The sequence below is a fragment of the Procambarus clarkii genome, chromosome 5 (assembly GCF_040958095.1).
Source record: "Procambarus clarkii isolate CNS0578487 chromosome 5, FALCON_Pclarkii_2.0, whole genome shotgun sequence".
Lineage (NCBI taxonomy): Eukaryota > Metazoa > Arthropoda > Malacostraca > Decapoda > Cambaridae > Procambarus > Procambarus clarkii.
This window is the reverse complement of record NC_091154.1, coordinates 43,773,974-43,795,458: the sequence shown is the minus strand read 5'-3', so window position 1 is coordinate 43,795,458 and position 21,485 is coordinate 43,773,974. Positions and strand designations below refer to the sequence as shown.

General features: G+C 41.2%; 1 protein-coding gene across 1 annotated transcript; it reads right to left on the bottom strand.

Moving 5' to 3' along the window:
- Window positions 1–3,723: 3,723 nt before the first annotated feature.
- On the bottom strand, window positions 3,724–19,918 carry LOC138351908 (tigger transposable element-derived protein 7-like). The gene is made up of 2 exons (XM_069304029.1): window positions 18,182–19,918; window positions 3,724–3,780 (listed from the first exon to the last, which is right to left on the bottom strand). Exons 1-2 carry the CDS (start codon window positions 19,916–19,918, stop codon window positions 3,724–3,726), a joined length of 1,794 nt encoding a protein of 597 aa, XP_069160130.1.
- Between the last annotated feature and the right edge of the window lie 1,567 nt (window positions 19,919–21,485).

Here is a 21,485-nt window from a genome sequence, read left to right as displayed (position 1 = left end):
TCATATATAAATGATGTGCGCGGTTTCGGTTTTGTCACTGATATCATTTATATATGATATGCGCGGTTTGAGGGTTAATCTTTATTTGTGTTCCCTGAGCATGGGAAAAATAATAAAAAAAATTTAATTGCACTTACCGTGGACGTAAATGAGCCGAGAAGATCGTTGATGACGTCACGCCTGATCTTCACTGGACTACTGTGCGCCCGGGGTGAGTCAGGCGCGACTGAGGAGGAGCGCGAGTTGCCGCGAATTTATTTTCGCGTTATTATTTACAGTATCTATGGCGTATTTTACACCCATTTTTTTCACTGGTGTGGTTCAATATGTTCTCACAAGATGGTTTATAAACATAAAACTGTTGTCAATGTATATTATATCCACATATTAGTGTCACAAGTATTTGCACAAAAAGTCTTATTTCACAATAAAATATACAATTTCTTATTATTTATTTCCACTATATACACTCACTTATTCTATATTTACATGTTTTGGCACCAGTCTTGGACATTTAGAAGTCATCAAGACTGTGATACTCGTTGAAACATCGGACATGGCACAGAGCGACTTGACACACTGTGCACCAAGTCATCACCGTTTTTCTTTTCTGTTCCCTCTTGGTTGTTGAACAGCATACTACACACGCACGCTGGCCTACTGCACGCTTTCCAGTTGGTGGTAAAAACCTGTGATTGTGTGTCAAAAAGGCATCCCTGTAAGCGAGCCTGGGTGTTGGAGCATGGTGCAATACCGGGTTCAGAATGGGCCTCTGTATACCAGGAATTACTTTGCCAAACTTCTGTAGTTATTGTGTTACTACAGTAAAATTGAATGGACGGAAATTACGTTTACCACCTGTTTTGACAAGATACATATTGTAACTGTTCAGCATTGTTACGTCAACGAGGTGGAAAAACATTTTCTTGTCCCACTTCACTGTTTTCCGTACACACTCCACTGCCCCCAACCATCATATCACATTTATCCACCAAACGCATGTTGATATAGTCCAAGACACAATCTGGCTTATAGATTATTTCTCTGGTGGTTCTGTTCACCTTGCCACTGTCCAGCATGAATGGTGGTCAACATGTTCACTTCATGCCTGTCTTTCCACCGCACTGAAAGTATTCTACCTGTTTTTTTTGAGCTCGCAATCACCAACCTGCATAGCACCTGGAAACATTTGCATTTCCCTTCGTTTTGCCTTCACTGTGCCACACACTCCAGTTCTATTATCAAGCAAGAACCTAGTTAACAAGGGACTGGTATAATAGTTATCTGTGTATAATATGTGGCCCTTGTTCAGATATGATGCAAGCAGTGACTTCACAACACTACCTGAGAAGCCATGATGGTCATTAGCAGGAATGTCTACATTTGTACCCGTATACATTATCATATGTAACACAATTCCTGTTTCACAGTCACAGAGTACAAAGAATTTCAATCCAGATCGGTGGCGTTTGGAGGGAATATACTGCTTGAAGGCAAGACGTCCTTTGAAAAGCACAAGGGATTCGTAAATCACAAGCTTCTGAGCTGGTACATAGAAATCCTTATACTTTCCGATAAGTTCATTCAGGACGTGCCTTACCTTCCAAAGCCTATCATCCTCATTCCTGTCTTCATCATTTGCGAAGTGAAGACACCTGAGGATTATCGCAAATCGGTCTTGAGACATATTTGCCGAACATTGGTGTTGGAACAGTATGGTCTTTGCTCCAATAATGGTCGATTACGTGTTTGACACAATGTTTCATCAACATACACAGTGCCAAAAACACATACATTTCACCTACAGTCGTATCTTTCCATCGCTGCAAACGTGAATAATCGGATAACTCCTCATCATCAATGAGATCACTCGCATATTTGTTCGTCTCATGAACAAGATGTTCCATTAGCGGCTCATCAAAATATGCAGTAAAATAGTTCATTTCACACATATCTGCGACTTTATCAGGCTTGTAGAGCATTTTTATTCCAACAGAGCTTGTAATTCCAACATCCGAATTATCAAAAACAGGAATTTGTGGAACAAAATCTGTTCCATCACTCCACACAAAAACACCGGGTGTCTTTTGAGAGCCAATAGCGGCACCACGGCGAGGAAACCGTGGACCAGGAGCTGAAGCAGGTCTAGGAACAGTAGGGGTGGACAGGGACGGTGATGGAAAGTTCCTCGATGTTGAGGGTCTTTGTTCATGTGGTGCCATGCGGTGCCGCATGGCTTGGCCAGATGCTGCTGACGTGACAAATTGTCGCTTGGCAACACCACACACTCCTCCACTGGCACTAGCGAAACTATTTTCTGATTCTAAATCACTAAAACCGGAAAATGATTCACCTTCAGAATCGTCGAGCAAAACATCAATATCTTGCAAGGGAGCACATGAACTGTGTGGTCTTGCAGAAATTGGGGTCGAGTGAAGGTGAGGAGGCATGAGCGAGATGCTAGGCCTAGCCCTGGTGGAGCCAGCATGTTCACACTCGTCGTCGGTCGTATCCACCTCTGAGGGCTGTGTGTAGTCATGATCAAAGTCTGAGTCGTCTATATCAGACTCATCACCATCCGGGAACAAATTACGAGTAATTTCCTCCTCGGTCAGAGGTCGCGAGGAACGTCTCGCTGAGCGGGGTCGGTCGTCGGAACTTGATGCACTCGCCATGGTGTCCGCCGGGTAACTGAGCTCTGTACACAAAGGGGACCCACGCTGGATTTTTTTCCCAGGCGGGGTTTGTTTATGGTCAGTTGAGGCTCGCCGTTGACTACCCCTACCCCACGCGGGGCGTTTAAATTATAGCGCTAGACACGAAATCATATATAAATGATGTGCGCGGTTTTGGTTTTGTCACTGATATCATTTATATATGATATGCGCAGTTTGAGGGTTAAGCAATGTCTCAGAACGTTAGCCAGAGAAAATCAGATTCGGGCAAAAATAGATAAATTCATGATTTCAAAGGTTCGTGAAAAATCTTTGTCGACAAGCCATGCTGCACCCGCCAATGCAGAATTCCCATCAACAAGTCGCGCAGCCTCCGCCGGCAACGAATGTTCTACAAGCCATGCAGCACCCGCCGATGCTGAATGCCCATTGACAAGTCGTGGAGCATCCGCCGGCAACGAATGCTCTACAAGCCATGCTGCACCCGCCAATGCTGAATTCCCATCAACAAATCATGGAGCATTCGCCAGCAACAAATGCTCTACAAGCCATGTTGCTCCCGCTGATGCTGAATTCCCATCGACAAGTCGTGACAAGTCGTCCACTAACGATATAAAATATGATTGAAAGGAATATAAATTAGTGTAAAAAGTGTTGATAGAGTACAGTATTGTAAGTGTTAATGATTAATTAAGCCTTGACAAAAAGATACTGTACAGTGTAAATATACAGTAGAAATAATTTTCAATAGTTAATTAGAATTAGAACTCATGTGAATTAGTAATAAGCTTAACTGTTGTGTGAAGTGAATGCCTGAAAATAAGTGTACATACTGTATGTACCCTGTATACAATATAAACAATATAAATCAAGCGCTGCAGAGGATGAGGTAATCTTCAGCTTCATTAAAAGTAAGTCAATTTACCAATTTTATTATAGTATTACATCATATTATTTTTTTTTTTCAACAAAAGCTACATATTAGTCAATGCAAATGTATATTCTATCATTAGCAAAGAAAAGGTGAGCTCAAAATATTTCGTCTTGGCTAGCTCTCAGTTAGTGACAAGGCTCGATCGCAATTGTATGGCCTGGTCGCCACAGCCTGTGTCATAACATTAAAAATACATTATCTGCACTGTTCAGGGTAAAACAAAACACATCTCTAAAATTTTATTTAGAAAATATTAACAATCACTGAATATTTTGAAATGAAATGAAATATTATATTATACATGAAACATTTTGCAATACAAAGGAATGAACCAATTTTTTCCCACCCGTCTGGACTTGATCAGAGCATGTTCACATATCATCCATGCAGCAGTCAACAGCTGGCTTAATCGTCGGCGTGGCACTAAATTGGAATGCAATTACACAATAAACTTTATTCCGAAGCTAATTTCCCCATAAGAAATAATGGGAAATGAATTAATCCGTTCCTGACTACCCAAAAACCTCACTTCAAACTAAATTTTATGCCTAATTCATCTAGATAAACCTACAACACTATATTTTAAGTTATTACTTACCTTGCTGTTGGCGTATGGAAGATGGTGAGGAGGAGGGAGGAGAAGATGTGTTACTGTTTGGAAGGGGAGTCCTCTTCCAATATAACATCAAGCAGTGAGGACTTCGCTGGTGTGCACACTCTGGCACATTTTGCCTGCATACCACTAAGACTTGCTTGTCTTACCTAGAATCTGTCTAAAGACACTTGTTTTTCCCTACATTTTAACACTTGTGTGTAGTAAGACATCACATTGTCATTTAAAAGGTCAATGCAACAGCCTGCTACAGCTTTAATTGGGTGGGTTTTTTCAACAAAACTTTGTAATTCTTCCCATACTTCACACATTTTCTTAACACTTTAGCGTCTCCAACAATATCTTTCAGGACCCTTTCCTCCGTTTTATGAGCTGTGGAAAAGTTCCTGTAAAATAGTCTAATAGGGGGGTACAGGTGTTGTGTTAGTGAACTCTTTAGAGGTTGCATGGCGTTTCACCTTTCTTCTTATGATGTCTTCAATGAAACCATTGGAGAAGCCATTGTTGACTAGGACCTGCCTTACCCTACAGAGTTCTTCATCGACTTGCTTCCATCCTGAGCTGTGGCTGAGAGCACAGTCGACGTAAGCGTTGACAACACTCTTCTTGTACCTGTCTGGGTAGTCACTGTTGGCATTGAGGCACATTCCTATGTTTGTTTCCTTAGTGTAGAGTGCAGTGTGGAAACCTCCGCTCCTTTCCATGACTGTTACATCTAGAAAGGGCAGCTTCCCATCCTTCGCCATCTTGTAAGTGAAACTCAACGCAGAATTCCGCTTGAATGCCTCCTTCAGCTCCTGCAGACGTCTGACATCAGGTACCTGTGTAAAAATGTCGTCAACATACCTGCAGTATATGGCAGGTTTCAAGTTCCGGTCAACTAAGACCTTCTGTTCGATGGTACCCATGTAGAAATTCGCAAACAGGACACCTAGGGGAGAACCCATGGCGACCCCATCTACTTATACATGTGCCCATCCGGGCTCTAGAAGGGTAAGTTCCGACATTAAAAAGAAACATAAGGAATATTGAGAAAATTCGTGCTAGAATTATTAACCCTCAAACCGCAAGGGGCCCAAATGAAATTCACACCCACAGGCGCAACAAAAAAAAAAAAATTCCAAAAAATTCTTTCGTCTTATAGAAGTGTTCATTTTTGTTCCCTGATCACGGAAAAAATAACAAAAAAATCGTAGGTGGCATATTTTAGCCGCAATAGGGTAGGGAAGTGTGGCAAAAAAGGGGCGTTGGCAGAGCCTTCGCCAGATGAGGTCTACTCCGCCCGAGCTGTCAGACGGCAGTTGCCACAAATATATTATTACCTATTTATTTCAATGTCTCTGATTGATTTTTTCTTAGTTTTTTTGCAGTAATATTATTCCATACAGTGAATTGTGGTATATTTATATTATAAAATGTGTGAACCATCGCTGTACTCAAAATTATGGTGTGCATATTAGTGATTCAATTATTATGTTCATAAAACAATAAACAAATAGTTTTGCTGTTGTTACACTATATACACAGGTTATATATAAGTATTTGCATGTTTTGTACACCATAACGAACTACTAAGTTGGTCTTGTGAGTCAAAAAGCAACGAGGAGTGACCGCCAAACACCAGCGAGCCACTCACTGCCACTCCCTCCCTCAACACCACCTCACTCACCCTCATTCACCTCCCACAATACTCTTTCTGTATTTATTCACTATACACAGACGTTATATATACGTATTTACATGTTTTGTTCACCATAACTGTACATCTAAGCTTGTATGGTGAGTAAAGGCCACAAAGACGTAGCTACTCACACAATCAGCTGATCGGCGGCCGCCCTCAAGGCCAGACGCACTAATATTTGTCCTTCAACAATATTGTTTGTGGTGTTATTACGCTATATACACATTATATATAAGTATCTATCTGTTTTATTCACCATACCTGAACAAATAAGCTGGTATGGTGCCCAAAGACCATAGTGGCCATCAGTAAACACCATGCCAAGACGTGCAGACGACACTCCTCCCTCACCAAAATGGCGGCTCCCAACCTACTCCTCTCGCTGTTATCACACTCTATACACACGTTATATATAAGTATCTACATTTGAGTTCACCATATCGAACCACTAAGCTGGTATGGTGAGTGCAGTCAATAAATGGTGGCCACACACAGTCAGAAGACGACGCCACAACCCTCCCTCGCACAGCCTTACGCTTCCCTCCATGGAGCACAGCGCTAAATATCACCACAATCCTGCTATTATCAGAATCCTGGTCAGTTTTATCACAGTCAGTGGGCTTCAGTAATACTATCACTGCTAAATAATAGCAGTATCATATATATTATGGTATTTGTAGGCGATGCTGTGGTCACAAGCTGAACAGCGGTGCTGTGAGCTCGTGCTGCGTGCGCCAGCCTTGGTGGCTTGCTCAATACTGACGCTGTAACACCCAAGAATGTTGGCCTGGATTTTTTTTCTAGGTGGCATCTGGCAACTATCAGTCGTGGCTGTACTATAACTGCCCCTATCCCAGGCGGGGAGTTTAAATTATAGCGCTAGACACGAAATCATATATAAATGATGTGCGCGATTTCGGTTTTGTCACAGATATCATTTATATATGATATGCGCGGTTTGAGGGTTAAGGGTTAGGAAGAAAAAAATATTTTTTATTTTTTTTATTTTTGTGCCTGTGGGTGTCAATCAGTATATAGCCATGTGCCATTTAAGGGTTAATGGAGCCTTGTTGCTTATGCATTGTTAATCGCCTGGAAAAAGATGTTGTTGTCTTGCCTATATACTGAGTTCTTTGAGGCTTACAGTCCCCAAGTGGGCATTTGAAGGCACAGATGACATTGGTCTCTTTTTAAAGCATTCTGCTTTGTGTCTGGAGAGTTTCTCATGAGTAGGTTGGCATTTTTTTGGCTTTATAGTAAATCATCAATTGTATCTTCTGATTTTTGTCTGTAGGGATAACGTTCCTATTAACAATATCTTTCAGGACCCTTTCCTCCGTTTTATGAGCTGTGGAAAAAAAAGTTCCTGTAAAATAGTCTAATAGGGGTACAGGTGTTGTGTTAGTTGTTTCTTCAGAGGTTGCATGGCATTTCACCTTCCTTCTTATGATGTCTTCAACGAAACCATTGGAGAAGCCGTTGTTGACTAGGACCTGCCCTACCCTACAGAGTTCTTCATTGACTTGCTTCCATCCAAAGCTGTGGCTGAGAGCACGGTCGACATAAGCGTTAACAACACTCCTCTTGTACCTGTCTGGGCAGTCACTGTTGGCATTGAGGCACATTCCTATGTTTGTTTGCTTAGTGTAGACTGCAGTGTGGAAACCTCCGCTCCTTTCCATGACTGTTACATCTAGAAAGGGCAGCTTCCCCTCCTTCTCCAGCTCGTAAGTGAAACGCAACACAGAATTCTGCTCAAATGCCTCCTTCAGCTCCTGCAGATGTCTAACATCAGGTACCTGTGTAAAAATGTCGTCAACATACCTGCAGTATATGGCCGGTTTCAAGTTCATGTCGACTAAGACCTTTTGTTCGATGGTACCCATGTAGAAGTTCGCAAACAGGACACCTAGGGGAGAACCCATGGCGACCCCATCTACTTGCTTATACATGTGCCCATCCGGGCTCAAGAAGGGTGCCTCTTTAGTACAAGCTTGGAGTAGTTTCCTTAGAATGCTTTCTGCTATGTCAAGAGGAGTACAGGCTGGATCACGATACACTCTATCCGCTATCATCCCGATTGTTTCATCCACAGGTACGTTGGTAAACAGTGATTCTACGTCCAACGAGGCTCTTATCCCTGCGGCCCGTGTTCCCCGCAGTAAGTCAACAAATTCCTTTGGAGACTTGAGGCTGAAGGTGCAAGGGACATAAGGAGTCAGCAAGCCGTTGAGTCGCTTCGCCAGTCTGTACGTTGGTGTGGGTATCTTGCTGATGATTGGCCGAAGTGGGTTTCCAGGCTTGTGTGTCTTGACATTTCCATACGCGTATCCAGGTTTGTACTCCCCAATAATCTTTGGCAGGTGGAGTCCGGATTTCTTGGCGTTCAGTTTTGATCAATTTGTTGACCTTTGCTTTCAATTCGACTGTAGTGTCATTTGTTACCCTTTGGAATTTAGTTTGGTCAGAGAGTATGTGGTTCATTTTCGCCAGATATTCATCTTTTTTAAGAATGACACATTGGCGACTTGTCACCTCTCCTGATGACTATCTCCTTGTTCTCACGAAGGATATATATATATATATATATATATATATATGTCGTACCTAGTAGCCAGAAAGCACTTATCGGCCTACTATGCAAGGCCCGATTTGCCTAATAAGCCAAGTTTTCCTGAATTAATATATTTACTATAATTTTTTTCTTATGAAATGATAAATCTACCCATTTCATTATGTATGAGGTCAATTTTTTTTTATTGGAGTTTAAATTAACGTTGATATATGACCAAACCTAACCAACCCTTCCTAACCTAACCTAACCTATCTTTATAGGTTAGGTTAGGTTAGGTAGCCGAAAAAGTTAGGTTAGGTTAGGTTAGGTAGGTTAGGTAGACGAAAAACAATTAATTCATGAAAACTTGGCTTATTAGGCAAATTGGGCCTTGCATAGTAGGCTGAGAAGTGAGTTCTGGCTACTAGGTACAACATATATATATATATATATATATATATATATATATATATATATATATATATATATATATATATATATATATATATATATATATATATATATATATATATGTGGTACCTAGTAGCCAGAACTCACTTCTCAGCCTACTATTCAAGGCCCGATTTGCCTAATAAGCCAAGTTTTCCTGAATTAATATATTTACTATAATTTTTTTCTTATGAAATGATAAAGCAACCCTTTTCTCTATGTATGAGGTCAATTTTTTTTTATTTGAGTTAAAATTAACGTAGATATATGACCGAACCTAACCAACCCTACCTAACCTAACCTAACCTATATTTATAGGTAAGGTTAGGTTAGGTAGCCAAAAAAAAGCTAGGTTAGGTTAGGTTAGGTAGGTTAGGTAGACGAAAAAACATTAATTCATGAAAACTTGGCTTATTAGGCAAATCGGGCCTTGAATAGTAGGCTGAGAAGTGCGTTCTGGCTATTAGGTACGACATATATATATATATATATATATATATATATATATATATATATATATATATATATTTATATATATTAGTATATTTTGGTAGCAGTCTTTCCTGTAGACATATATTATTAAATATGACCGTAAAAGTAAGATTAATAATTCTAACACGAATTTTCTCAATCTTTCGTACATTTCTTTTCACTGTTGGAGGTAATTCAAAAAATCAATAATCCAAAATTCATTTTTATTTCTAGTCTGACGCGACACGAGCGCGTTTCGTAAAACTTATTACATTTTCAAAGACTTTAGTTTACAAATACACAACTGAATAGAACTTACACATCTCCGATTTTGTTTATATCTACATTTGAGTGAAGTGGATGGGGTGAGGTGGCATTAATAGGGTATTAATTTCATCAACACAAGACAGAACATGAAACAATGGGTATTGAAATGGAAGTGATTGTAGAAAGCCTATTGGTCCATATTTCTTGATGCTTCTATATTGGAGCGGAGTCTTGAGGTGGGTAGAATATAGTTGTGCATTAATTGGCTGTTGATTGCTGGTGTTGACTTCTTAATGTGTAGTGCCTCGCAAACGTCAAGCTGCCTGCTATCGCTGTATCTATCGATGATTTCTGTGTTGTTTACTAGGATTTCTCTGGCGATGGTTTGGTTGTGGGAAGAGATTATATGTTCCTTAATGGAGCCCTGTTGTTTATGCATCGTTAAACGCCTAGAAAGAGATGTTGTTGTCTTGCCTATATACTGGGTTTTTTGGAGCTTACAGTCCCCAAGTGGGCATTTGAAGGCATAGACGACGTTGGTCTCTTTTAAAGCGTTCTGCTTTGTGTCTGGAGAGTTTCTCATGAGTAGGCTGGCCGTTTTTCTGGTTTTATAGTAAATCGTCAGTTGTATCCTCTGATTTTTGTCTGTAGGGATAACGTTTCTATTAACAATATCTTTCAGGACCCTTTCCTCTGTTTTATGAGCTGTGGAAAAGAAGTTCCTGTAAAATAGTCTAATAGGGGGTATAGGTGTTGTGTTAGTTGTCTCTTCAGAGGTTGCATGGCGTTTCACTTTCCTTCTTATGATGTCTTCGACGAAACCATTGGAGAAGCCATTGTTGACTAGGACCTGCCTTACCCTACAGAGTTCTTCGTCGACTTGCTTCCATTCTGAGCTGTGGCTTAGAGCACGGTCGACATATGCATTAACAACACTCCTCTTGTACCTGTCTGGGCAGTCGCTGTTGGCATTTAGGCACATTCCTATGTTCGTTTCCTTAGTGTAGACTGCAGTGTGGAAACCTCCGTTCTTTTCCATGACTGTTACATCTAGAAAGGGCAGCTTCCCATCCTTTTCCACCTCGTAAGTGAAACGCAGCACGGAACTCTGCTCAAATGCCTCCTTCAGCTCCTGCAGATGTCTGACATCAGGTACCTGTGTAAAAATGTCGTCAACATACCTGCAGTATATGGCCGGTTTCAAGTTCATGTCGACTAAGACTTTTTGCTCGATGGTACCCATGTAGAAGTTTGCAAACAGGACACCTAGGGGAGAACCCATGGCGACCCCCATCTACTTGCTTATACATGTGCCCATCCGGGCTCAAGAAGGGTGCCTCTTTAGTACAAGCTTGGAGTAGTTTCCTTGGAATATTCTCGGGTATGTCAAGAGGAGTACAGGCTGGATCACGATACACTCTGTCGGCTATCATCCCAATTGTCTCGTCCACAGGTACGTTGGTAAACAGCGATTCTACGTCCAACGAGGCTCTTATCCCTGTGGCCCGTGTGCCCCGCAGTAAGTCAACAAATTCCTTTGGAGACTTCAGGCTGAAGGCGCAAGGAACATAAGGAGTCAGCAGGCCGTTGAGTCGTTTCGCCAGTCTGTACGTGGGTGTGGGTATCTGGCTAATGATTGGCCGAAGTGGGTTTCCAGGCTTGTGTGTCTTGACATTTCCATACGCATATCCAGGTTTATATTCCCCAATGATCTTTGGCAGGTGGAGTCCGGATTTCTTGGCGTTCACAGTTTCGATCAGTTTGTTGACCTTTGCTTTCAATTCGGCTGTAGTGTCCTTCGTTACCCTTTGGAACTTAGTTTGGTCAGAGAGTATGAGGTTCATTTTCGCCAGATATTCGTCTTTTTTAAGAATGACATATATTGGCGACTTGTCACCTCTCCTGACAACTATCTCCTTGTTCTCACGAAGGCTTTTAGCTGCCGCTTTGAGCTCGGGGGACAGTATGGTGCTTCTGTAATTGCCTCGATCCTCACAGACCGACATCACCTCAGCACTGAAACAAGGATTATCAAGAAACTTACAACATTATATGGAGGACCTATGGCAATTCCACGACCAAGAGATGGCTTCCTGAACCTTGCAGGAATTAACCTCACTGAGGACCAAGTCACTCTCCTAAATCTGGGCATAAACTGTCACGTTATGTCCAGACCGAGTGAGATGGCCCGGAAAGTAGAGTTGGAAATTTTGTTGGACGACATATTCGACCTCGAGACACAAAAGAAGGTCACTACCAAAGATACCTTACAAGCAGAACTTATTGCAGAAGGAGGAAAGAATCGAGGCAATTACAGAAGCACCATACTGTCCCCCAAGCTCAAAGCGGCAGCTAAAAGCCTTCGTGAGAACAAGGAGATAGTTGTCAGGAGAGGTGACAAGTCGCCAATATAAGTATCCACTCAATTTAACGGCCTCTTTTATACCGATCTGCTGGTATTAACGACCGGTTTGGGAGCCCAGTATCTGGAGCCTGCTATACCGGTCTGCGGTCGATATTACCAACAGTCGGTATTGGGTTTGTTGTGGCATCAGCGTCCCCTCACATGGCGACCAGGCCGCCACCGACCTGGATCGTCCAGAGTCATATATTACATCTTAATTTTCTTTTAAAATGATTCACTTTAATGAAGAAAATTGTAAATTATTATTAATAAAATATTTTGAAACAGTTTTTATTAAGCAAAAGTCTTTGTTTTCTTATTAAATACCTTTTATAGTATGTATAGGCACTAGGTATTTTTTTTCCCACGGACCTAGTATGTACTCCGCCGGGCCATGTGTTCCCATTGTTTACCGTGAACTCGCGCGGCTAGCTTCAACTGTACTGTAATTGTGATCTTTTTAATTTACAAAATGCCAAAAGTTACCCAAAGGAAGCGCCTGACGGTTGCACAGAAGCTGGAGTTAATTAAGAAACTTGATAAAGGATATTCTCATGCACCAGCAGCAGCAGAGTTTAACATTCAACATAATTGTCAATAGTGAAGTAGAATTAGAACTCATGTGAATTAGTAGTAAGGCTAGCTGTTGTGTGAAGTGAGTGCCTGAAAATAAGTGTACTGTACATACAGTATGTACCCTGTATACAATATAAACAATATAAAACAAGCGCTGCAGAGGATGACGTAATCATCACAGCTTCGTAATCTTCAGCTTCATTAAAAGTAAGTCAATTTACCAATTTTATTATAGTATTACAAGATATTAATTGTTTTTTTTCAACAAAAGCTACATATTAGTCTCTGCAAATGTATATTCTATCGTCAGCAGAGAAAAGGTGAGCTCAAAATATTTCGTCTTGGCTAGCTCTCAGTGACAAGGCTCGATCGCCATTGTTATGGCATGGCCGCCACAGCCTGTGTCGTAACATTAAAAATACATTACCTGCACTGTTCAGGGTAAATCAAAACACATCTCTAAAATTTTATTAAGACAATATTAACTCACTGATTGATACATGAAATATTTTTCAATACAAAAGAATGAATCAATTTTTTCCCACCATCTGGACTTGATCAGAGCGTGTTCACACATCATCCATGCAGCAGCCAGCAACTGGCTTAATCGTCGGCCGTGCACTAAATTGGAATGCAATTACACAATGAACTTTATTTAATTTTAGTTATACAGTATAAAATATATCCTACCTGAATGTTACTTGAAAAATTACCCGACCCGACTTCGGAAATAACGGAGCTCCGTAAATAACGACTAGGGCTCAGCCCCATATAGGCTGTTAAATTGAGTGGATACTGTATGTCATTCTTAAAAAAGACGAATATCTGGCGAAAATGAACCTCATACTCTCTGACCAAACTAAGTTCCAAAGGGTAACGAAGGACACTACAGCCGAATTGAAAGCAAAGGTCAACAAACTGATCGAAACTGTGAACGCCAAGAAATCCGGACTCCACCTGCCAAAGATCATTGGGGAATATAAACCTGGATATGCGTATGGAAATGTCAAGACACACAAGCCTGGAAACCCACTTCGGCCAATCATTAGCCAGATACCCACACCCACGTACAGACTGGCGAAACGACTCAACGGCCTGCTGACTCCTTATGTTCCTTGCGCCTTCAGCCTGAAGTCTCCAAAGGAATTTGTTGACTTACCGCGGGGCACACGGGCCACAGGGATAAGAGCCTCGTTGGACGTAGAATCGCTGTTTACCAACGTACTTGTGGACGAGACAATCGGGATGATAGCCGACAGAGTGTATCGTGATCCAGCCTGTACTCCTCTTATAATAATAATAATAATAATAATTTTTATTTAGGTAAGGTACATACATAAAGAGATTTTACAAGGTTTGTTGGCTTTATAGATAGAGCTAGTACATACAATGCCTAAAGCCACTATTACGCAAAGCGTTTCGGGCAGGAAAAACATTAATGACTAAAGCTTAAAACTAATGGGTAAAAAGAATAAAATGTGTTGAGAACAAATAAAAATAGAGGTAAAAGAGGGGGGAACATTGTTGAAAAAGCAGCACAAATACAATTACAAATTATTACAGAAAATTACATTCAAACAGCGTTGATTTGAAAAAAAAAAAAAAAACATACATGGGTTGACAACAGAGGGGTAAGGTAGGTTACAGGGAATTTATTAGGTATAGCTTCGTTTTTAACTTAAACTGGTTGAGAGAGGTACAGTATTTAACATGGTTGGGAAGGTCATTCCACATTCTGGGCCCCTTGATTTGTAGAGCATTTCTGGTTTGATTAAGTTGTACTCTAGGAATATCAAAACTGTATTTATTTCTGGTGTGGTGCTCATGGGTTCTGTTACAACCTTCTATGAAGCTTTTGAGATCAGGATTGGCATTATAGTTTAGCGTTTTATATATGTATAATACACATGAGAGAATGTGCAGTGACTTAATGTCTAACATATTCAGAGATTTAAGTAGGGGTACCGAGTGATGTCTGGGGCCAGAATTGGATATTGTCCTAATAGCAGCTTTGTGTTGAGTAATTAGAGGACATAAGTGATTTTAGGTAGTAGAGCCCCAAGCACAAATACCATAATTGAGATATGGATAGATAAGGGAGTAATAGAGAGTCACCAGGGCAGGGCGTGGTACATAATATCTGATCTTAGAAAGAATGCCCACAGTTTTTTAAACTTTTTTTGATATGTTTAGAATGTGTCCCTGGAAATTCAGCTTGTGGTCAATGAGAATGCCAAGGAATTTGCCATCTAATTTGTTACAAATTTGGGTATTGTTTATTTTGAGATTTATTTGATTAGAGGATTTATTGCCAAACAGAATATAGAAAGTTTTGTCAATGTTAAGGGTGAGTTTGTTGGCAGGTAGCCACAGATGGACTTTATTTAGCTCAGTATTTACTGTGGCATTTAGAGCAAGGGGATCAGGACTGGAGTAAATGAAGGTTGTGTCGTCAGCAAATAGAATTGGTTTGAGGTGTTGGGAGGCATTTGGAAGGTCATTAATGTAGATGAGAAAGAGGAGAGGGCCAAGTATGCTGCCCTGGGGAACACCAATGTTGATGGGTAGGGTGGGAGAATGACATATCTTGAATCTTGACATACCCGAGAATATTCTAAGGAAACTACTCCAAGCTTGTACTAAAGAGGCACCCTTTTTGAGCCCGGATGGGCACATGTATAAGCAAGTAGATGGGGTCGCCATGGGTTCTCCCCTAGGTGTCCTGTTTGCAAACTTCTACATGGGTACCATCGAGCAAAAAGTCTTAGTCGACATGAACTTGAAACCGGCCATATACTGCAGGTATGTTGACGACATTTTTACACAGGTACCTGATGTCAGACATCTGCAGGAGCTGAAGGAGGCATTTTGAGCAGAGTTCCGTGCTGCGTTTCACTTACGAGGTGGAAAAGGATGGGAAGCTGCCCTTTCTAGATGTAACAGTCATGGAAAAGAGCGGAGGTTTCCACACTGCAGTCTACACTAAGGAAACGAACATAGGAATGTGCCTAAATGCCAACAGCGACTGCCCAGACAGGTACAAGAGGAGTGTTGTTAACGCATATGTCAACCGTGCTCTAAGCCACAGCTCAGAATGGAAGCAAGTCGAAGAACTCTGTAGGGTAAGGCAGGTCCTAGTCAACAACGGCTTCTCCAATGGTTTCGCTGAAGACATCATAAGAAGGAAAGTGAAACGCCATGCAACCTCTGAAGAGACAACTAACACAACACCTATACCCACTATTAGACTATTTTACAGAAACTTCTTTTCCACAGCTCATAAAACAGAGGAAAGGGTCCTGAAAGATATTGTTAATAGAAACGTTATCCCTACAGACAAAAATCAGAGGATACAACTGACGATTTACTATAAAACCAGAAAAACGGCCAGCCTACTCATGAGAAACTCTCCAGACACAAAGCAGAACGCTTTAAAAGAGACCAACGTCGTCTATGCCTTCAAATGCCCACTTGGGGACTGTAAGCTCCAAAAAACCCAGTATATAGGCAAGACAACAACATCTCTTTCTAGGCATTTAACAATGCATAAACAACAGGGCTCCATTAAGGAACATATAATCTCTTCCCACAACCAAACCATCGCCAGAGAAATCCTAGTAAACAACACAGAAATCATCGATAGATACAGCGATAGCAGGCGGCTTGACGTTTGCGAGGCACTACACATTAAGAAGTCAACACCAGCAATCAACAGCCAATTAATGCACAACTATATTCTACCCACCTCAAGACTCCGCTCCAATATAGAAGCATCAAGAAATATGGACCAATAGGCTTTCTACAATCACTTCCATTTCAATACCCATTGTTTCGTGTTCTGTCTTGTGTTGATGAAATTAATACCCTATTAATGCCACCTCTTGTTCTGTCTTGTGTTGATAAAATTAATACCCTATTAATGCCACCTCACCCCATCCACCTCACTCAAATGTAGATATAAACAAAATCGGAGATGTGTAAGTTCTATTCAGTTGTGTATTTGTAAACTAAAGTCTTTGAAAATGTAATAAGTTTTACGAAACGCGCTCGTGTCGCGTCAGACTAGAAATAAAAATGAATTTTGGAGAATTGATTTTTGAATTACCTCCAACAGTGAAAAGAAATGTATGAAAGATTGAGAAAATTCGTGTTAGAATTATTAATCTTGCTTTTTCGGTCATATTTAATAATATATATAAATATATATATATATATATATATATATATATATATATATATATATATATATATATATATATATAATGCAAACAAGCCTGAATGGTCCCCAGGACTATATACAACTGAAAACTCACACCCCAGAAGTGACTCGAACCCATACTGCCAGGAGCAACGCAACTGGTATGTACAGGGACGCCTTAATCCGCTTGACCATCACGACCGGACATAAGGAAGTGATAGCCGAAGCTATTTGAACCACTTCCCCGCCGGCACTCGGATGGTAATCTTGGGCATAGCATTTTTATCAAATCACCTCATTCTTTGGGGCACACGTGAGGAACACAAATGCATCCGAGTGCCGGCGGGGAAGTGGTTCAAATAGCTTCGGCTATCACTTCCTTATGTCCGGTCGTGATGGTCAAGTGGATTAAGGCGTCCCTGTACATACTAGTTGCGTTGCTCCTGGCAGTATGGGTTCGAGTCACTTCTGGGGTGTGAGTTTTCAGTTGTATATAGTCCTGGGGACCATTCAGGCTTGTTTGCATTTGTGTTCCTCACGTGTGCCCCAAAGAATGAGGTGATTTGATAAAAATGCTATGCCCAAGATTACCATCCGAGTGCCGGCGGGGAAGTGGTTCAAATAGCTTCTGCTATCACTTCCTTATGTCCGGTCGTGATGGTCAAGCGGATTAAGGCATCCCTGTACATACCAGTTGCGTTGCTCCTGGCAGTATGGGTTCGAGTCACTTCTGGGGTGTGAGTTTTCAGTTATATATATATATATATATATATATATATATATATATATATATATATATATATATATATATATATATATATATATATGTACAGTACAACCTCGATTCAACGTACTATATGGGACCACCCCCAGTTCGTTGGAGCGTTGGATTCGTTACAAGAGGTGACCTTTAAGAGGCGTTTGCGTCAGTGTCTTTTTTTTTTCTTGTACACAATAAAAATGCATTGTATCATATTACTTACTGTACCTATATTTTACTACTCTACTAAAAATACTGTAATTCATGTATTTACCTTATTGTTGGAGTTATGTCCATCTTGAAGTGTTGTGAAGTTGTGAATGCTCTACAGTAAATAGGTACTGCAGTGCATTAAGCTGTTAGCACTGTATTATTAAAAGTTGTTTTGCTGTATGTTGAGTACTACAATACAGTTATTGAAAACTATTGTACATTAGAATTATTGCAACTTTAATTTTAACACTATGTACACACTTAAATTTAACACCTATTCTAATTGTTCACTTCACACACGATGTTTTTAGATGTTTGCATCAGCTTTGCTGGTGCTCGCTGCTGCTATGTTGGCTTCAGCTGCTTTTGTGCTGGTGCTGGGTACGGCTGTGCTGGTGCTGGGTACGGCTGTGCTGGTGCTGGGTACGGCTGTGCTGATTGATTTGCTGCTAGTTCGTGAAAAATATTGACTCATTTTCATTTGTTTCCTTCTTTGTGTCATGTCCTTGAGACAAATATCTTTCATCGTCCTTAGGTGTTGATAAAAGCCTGGTAGCTCTGGATTGTCAGTTTGTGAAACAATATCAAGGAGTTTTTCAACATGGAACAATGCGTTAGCACACGTAGCAGATTGTAAACTGCTATCATTCTCATCCTCATCTTCCTTTCCGTCGTCGTCAACAGTGCCAGTAACATTTTGTATAATCTCATCATCTGTTAAATGACCAATGGGTTGATCGACTGCATCAATATCTAACCACTCCTCCACATCGTTCAGCGTCAACTCCGTCTCACCAGCGGCACGCAGTTCTTGATAAATATCATTTGAAAATCCTTCAAAATCCATTTCTTCCTCAGTCACTTCATCAGCATGATCAAGCAACAGGAGTTTTTTCCAACAATTTCTTAATGTTGACTCTTGAACTTCATCCCAAACTTTAGCCCAGTTGTAAATACCTTCCTTAATTGAGTATTTTTGGTAACGTTCCAGTGTTGCTTGACCTCGCGAATCGGTTCCTTGTCTTTTGTCTTCATCTGACTCAAACACCACCATGATTTCTTTATTCATTTCTCGTTTGTAGAGCCTTTTCATTGCATATATAACACCCATATCCATTGGCTGGATCAGAGAGGTGGTATTGGGAGGCAAGGCCATACATTTGATGCGTCCATCATGTGACGTTAATTTGTCGAGCCCTACATGAGCTGGGGCATTGTCAACCAAGAGTAATGCCTTGACATCATTCTGTCTCACTCCACACTTCTTTATCTGAAAATCTCTAACTTCTTTGCAAAAATGATTTTTGAACCAGTCTACAAAAATATCTCCAGTAAACCAAGCTGTTTTAGAGCTGTAGTAGACCACAGGTAGCTTGTTCATTAAATTTTTCAAAGCACGTGGGTTTTTTGACTTCCCCACAATGGCGGACTTTGTTCTGTGACTTCCGTCTGCATTTGCACACAGCATGGCAGAAACTTTTTCTTTGTTTACCTTACGGCCAGGAACACTCTCATCTAGCCTAGATGCCAAAGTGTTGTTCTGCAAGCATTTCCAATTAAAGCCTGTTTCATCGGCATTGTATACCTGAAAACGCCTTAGATCATTTGTTATTATGTAATCATTTAATTTACGCTTAAATGGCTCGACTGAATCCGTATCTGCACTTAATGATTCTCCACAAACTTTCCTGTTCATAATATTATGTCTATTCTTAAATCTTTGCAACCATCCTTCACTTGCTCGAAAATCTGGAATGTTCATCTTTTGTGCAAATTTATCGGCTGCTGTCTTAATGGCGTCGCCGCCAAGTGGCATCCCCACAGAGTGCTCCTGGTTAAACCATTTATACACAGCTTCATCCAAATTCGTATTTGCAGAACCTTTTATTGTTTTCCTTTTATTTAATGCACCACTATCACTCGAAGCAAGAAACTTCCTAATATTATCTTTCTGTCTCTTGATATCACACACCGTACTTTTCCCGACATTAAATTCTGCTGCCAGCCTAGTAACTGAGTAGCCACGTTCATGTTTCTCTATCATGTCTAATTTCTGCTCAATGGATAAAAAACTTCTCTTCCTCTTTGCAGATACAGCACGATTAGCAAGCCTTTGAGACATCTTGTTGTATATTAATAAAGCTGTAGTCAAAAAAATGGTAAATTCCACGATTATTATTTCACTGGCGGACAAACACGTCACTTGCACGCAGACAAATGTATTGGCACTGGGTGCCTACTGTATAAACGCAGACTAGGTCTATAAACCCTCCAGTAGGCTGGTGTTTAAGCCAGATCCAGTAACATAAATTTATCTCAAATATTGGATTTACATCATATTATATATTTTTAGGTTATATATTTAGATTAGTGACATTATTAGGATAATAAGAGATATAAAAAACTTATTTTAGAACTGATTTATTAATTTTAATATTTCGAAGCCGTAGTCACTGAACTGTGGCGACGAAATGAAACGAGAAACGCATGGTGCTGTGTGTATAGGGACTAGACCCGTCCACTCGCTCACGCTGGAGTTGTTCCAATAACAAATAATTTCTCAAATAGCAGATGTCTATCATATTACAGTATATTTTCGGTTTTATTTAGTTTAGTTTAATTAGGATAATAAAAAGCTATTAAAGCATTGGTTTTAGAAATGATTTATTAGTCTGAAACTTTCAAAGTCATGGGTCACTGAACTATAACGACACAGACAAAGGAAAACCAAGTGAGGTTTACAGAACAGTATTCCCTTATCTGTCCACCCTCACTCACCTTGTTTTATCACAGAAAATGTCTATAAGGAGATTTTACGACATGTAGCTAGCTAATCACGCTTCAGCCTTTAAATTAATTTACAAAGATACGTCTGCCACAAATCAGTGGGAGGTTGGGAGGGAGGAGAGGCAGGGAGGGAGGCAGGCACGGAGGGAGACAGGCACGGAGGGAGACAGGCACGGAGGGAGGCAGGCAGAGCTTGGGAGGGAGAGGCAGGGAGGGAGGCAGGCACGGAGGGAAACAGGCACGGAGGGAGGCAGGGAAGGAGAGGATGGAGATGGATTGATGGTAGGATGGAGGGAGGGATGGAAGGATGGATGATTTGAGGGTGTGTGTGTGTGTATGGGCTGTAGGGGTGGGGCGGGGGAGGTGTGTCGGTGGTGGTGAAGGGACCGACTCGCTGATAACCCTAACTCTGACCCAGTTAACTTTTTTTTAACTTGATTTGTTTCTTCAATTCTGGATGGATGGAGGGAGGGGATGGATGGATGGATGGAGGGAGGGGATGGATGGAGGGAGGGGATGGATGGATGGAGGGAGGGGATGGATGGAGGGAGGGGATGGATGGATGGAGGGAGGGGATGGATGGAGGGAGGGGATGGATGGATGGATGGAGGGAGGGGATGGAGGGAGGGGATGGATGGATGGATGGAGGGAGGGAGGGAATGGATGGAGGGAGGGGAGGGAGGGGAGGGAGGGGATGGATGGATGGATGGAGGGAGGGGATGGATGGAGGGAGGGAGGGGAAGGATGGATGGATGGATGGATGGATGGATGGATGGATGGATGGAGGGGAAGGATGGATGGATGGATGGAGGGAGGGAGGGAGGGGGATGGATGGATGGAGGGGATGGATGGAGGGAGGGAGTGGATGGAGGGAGGGGATGGATGGATGGATGGAGGGGATG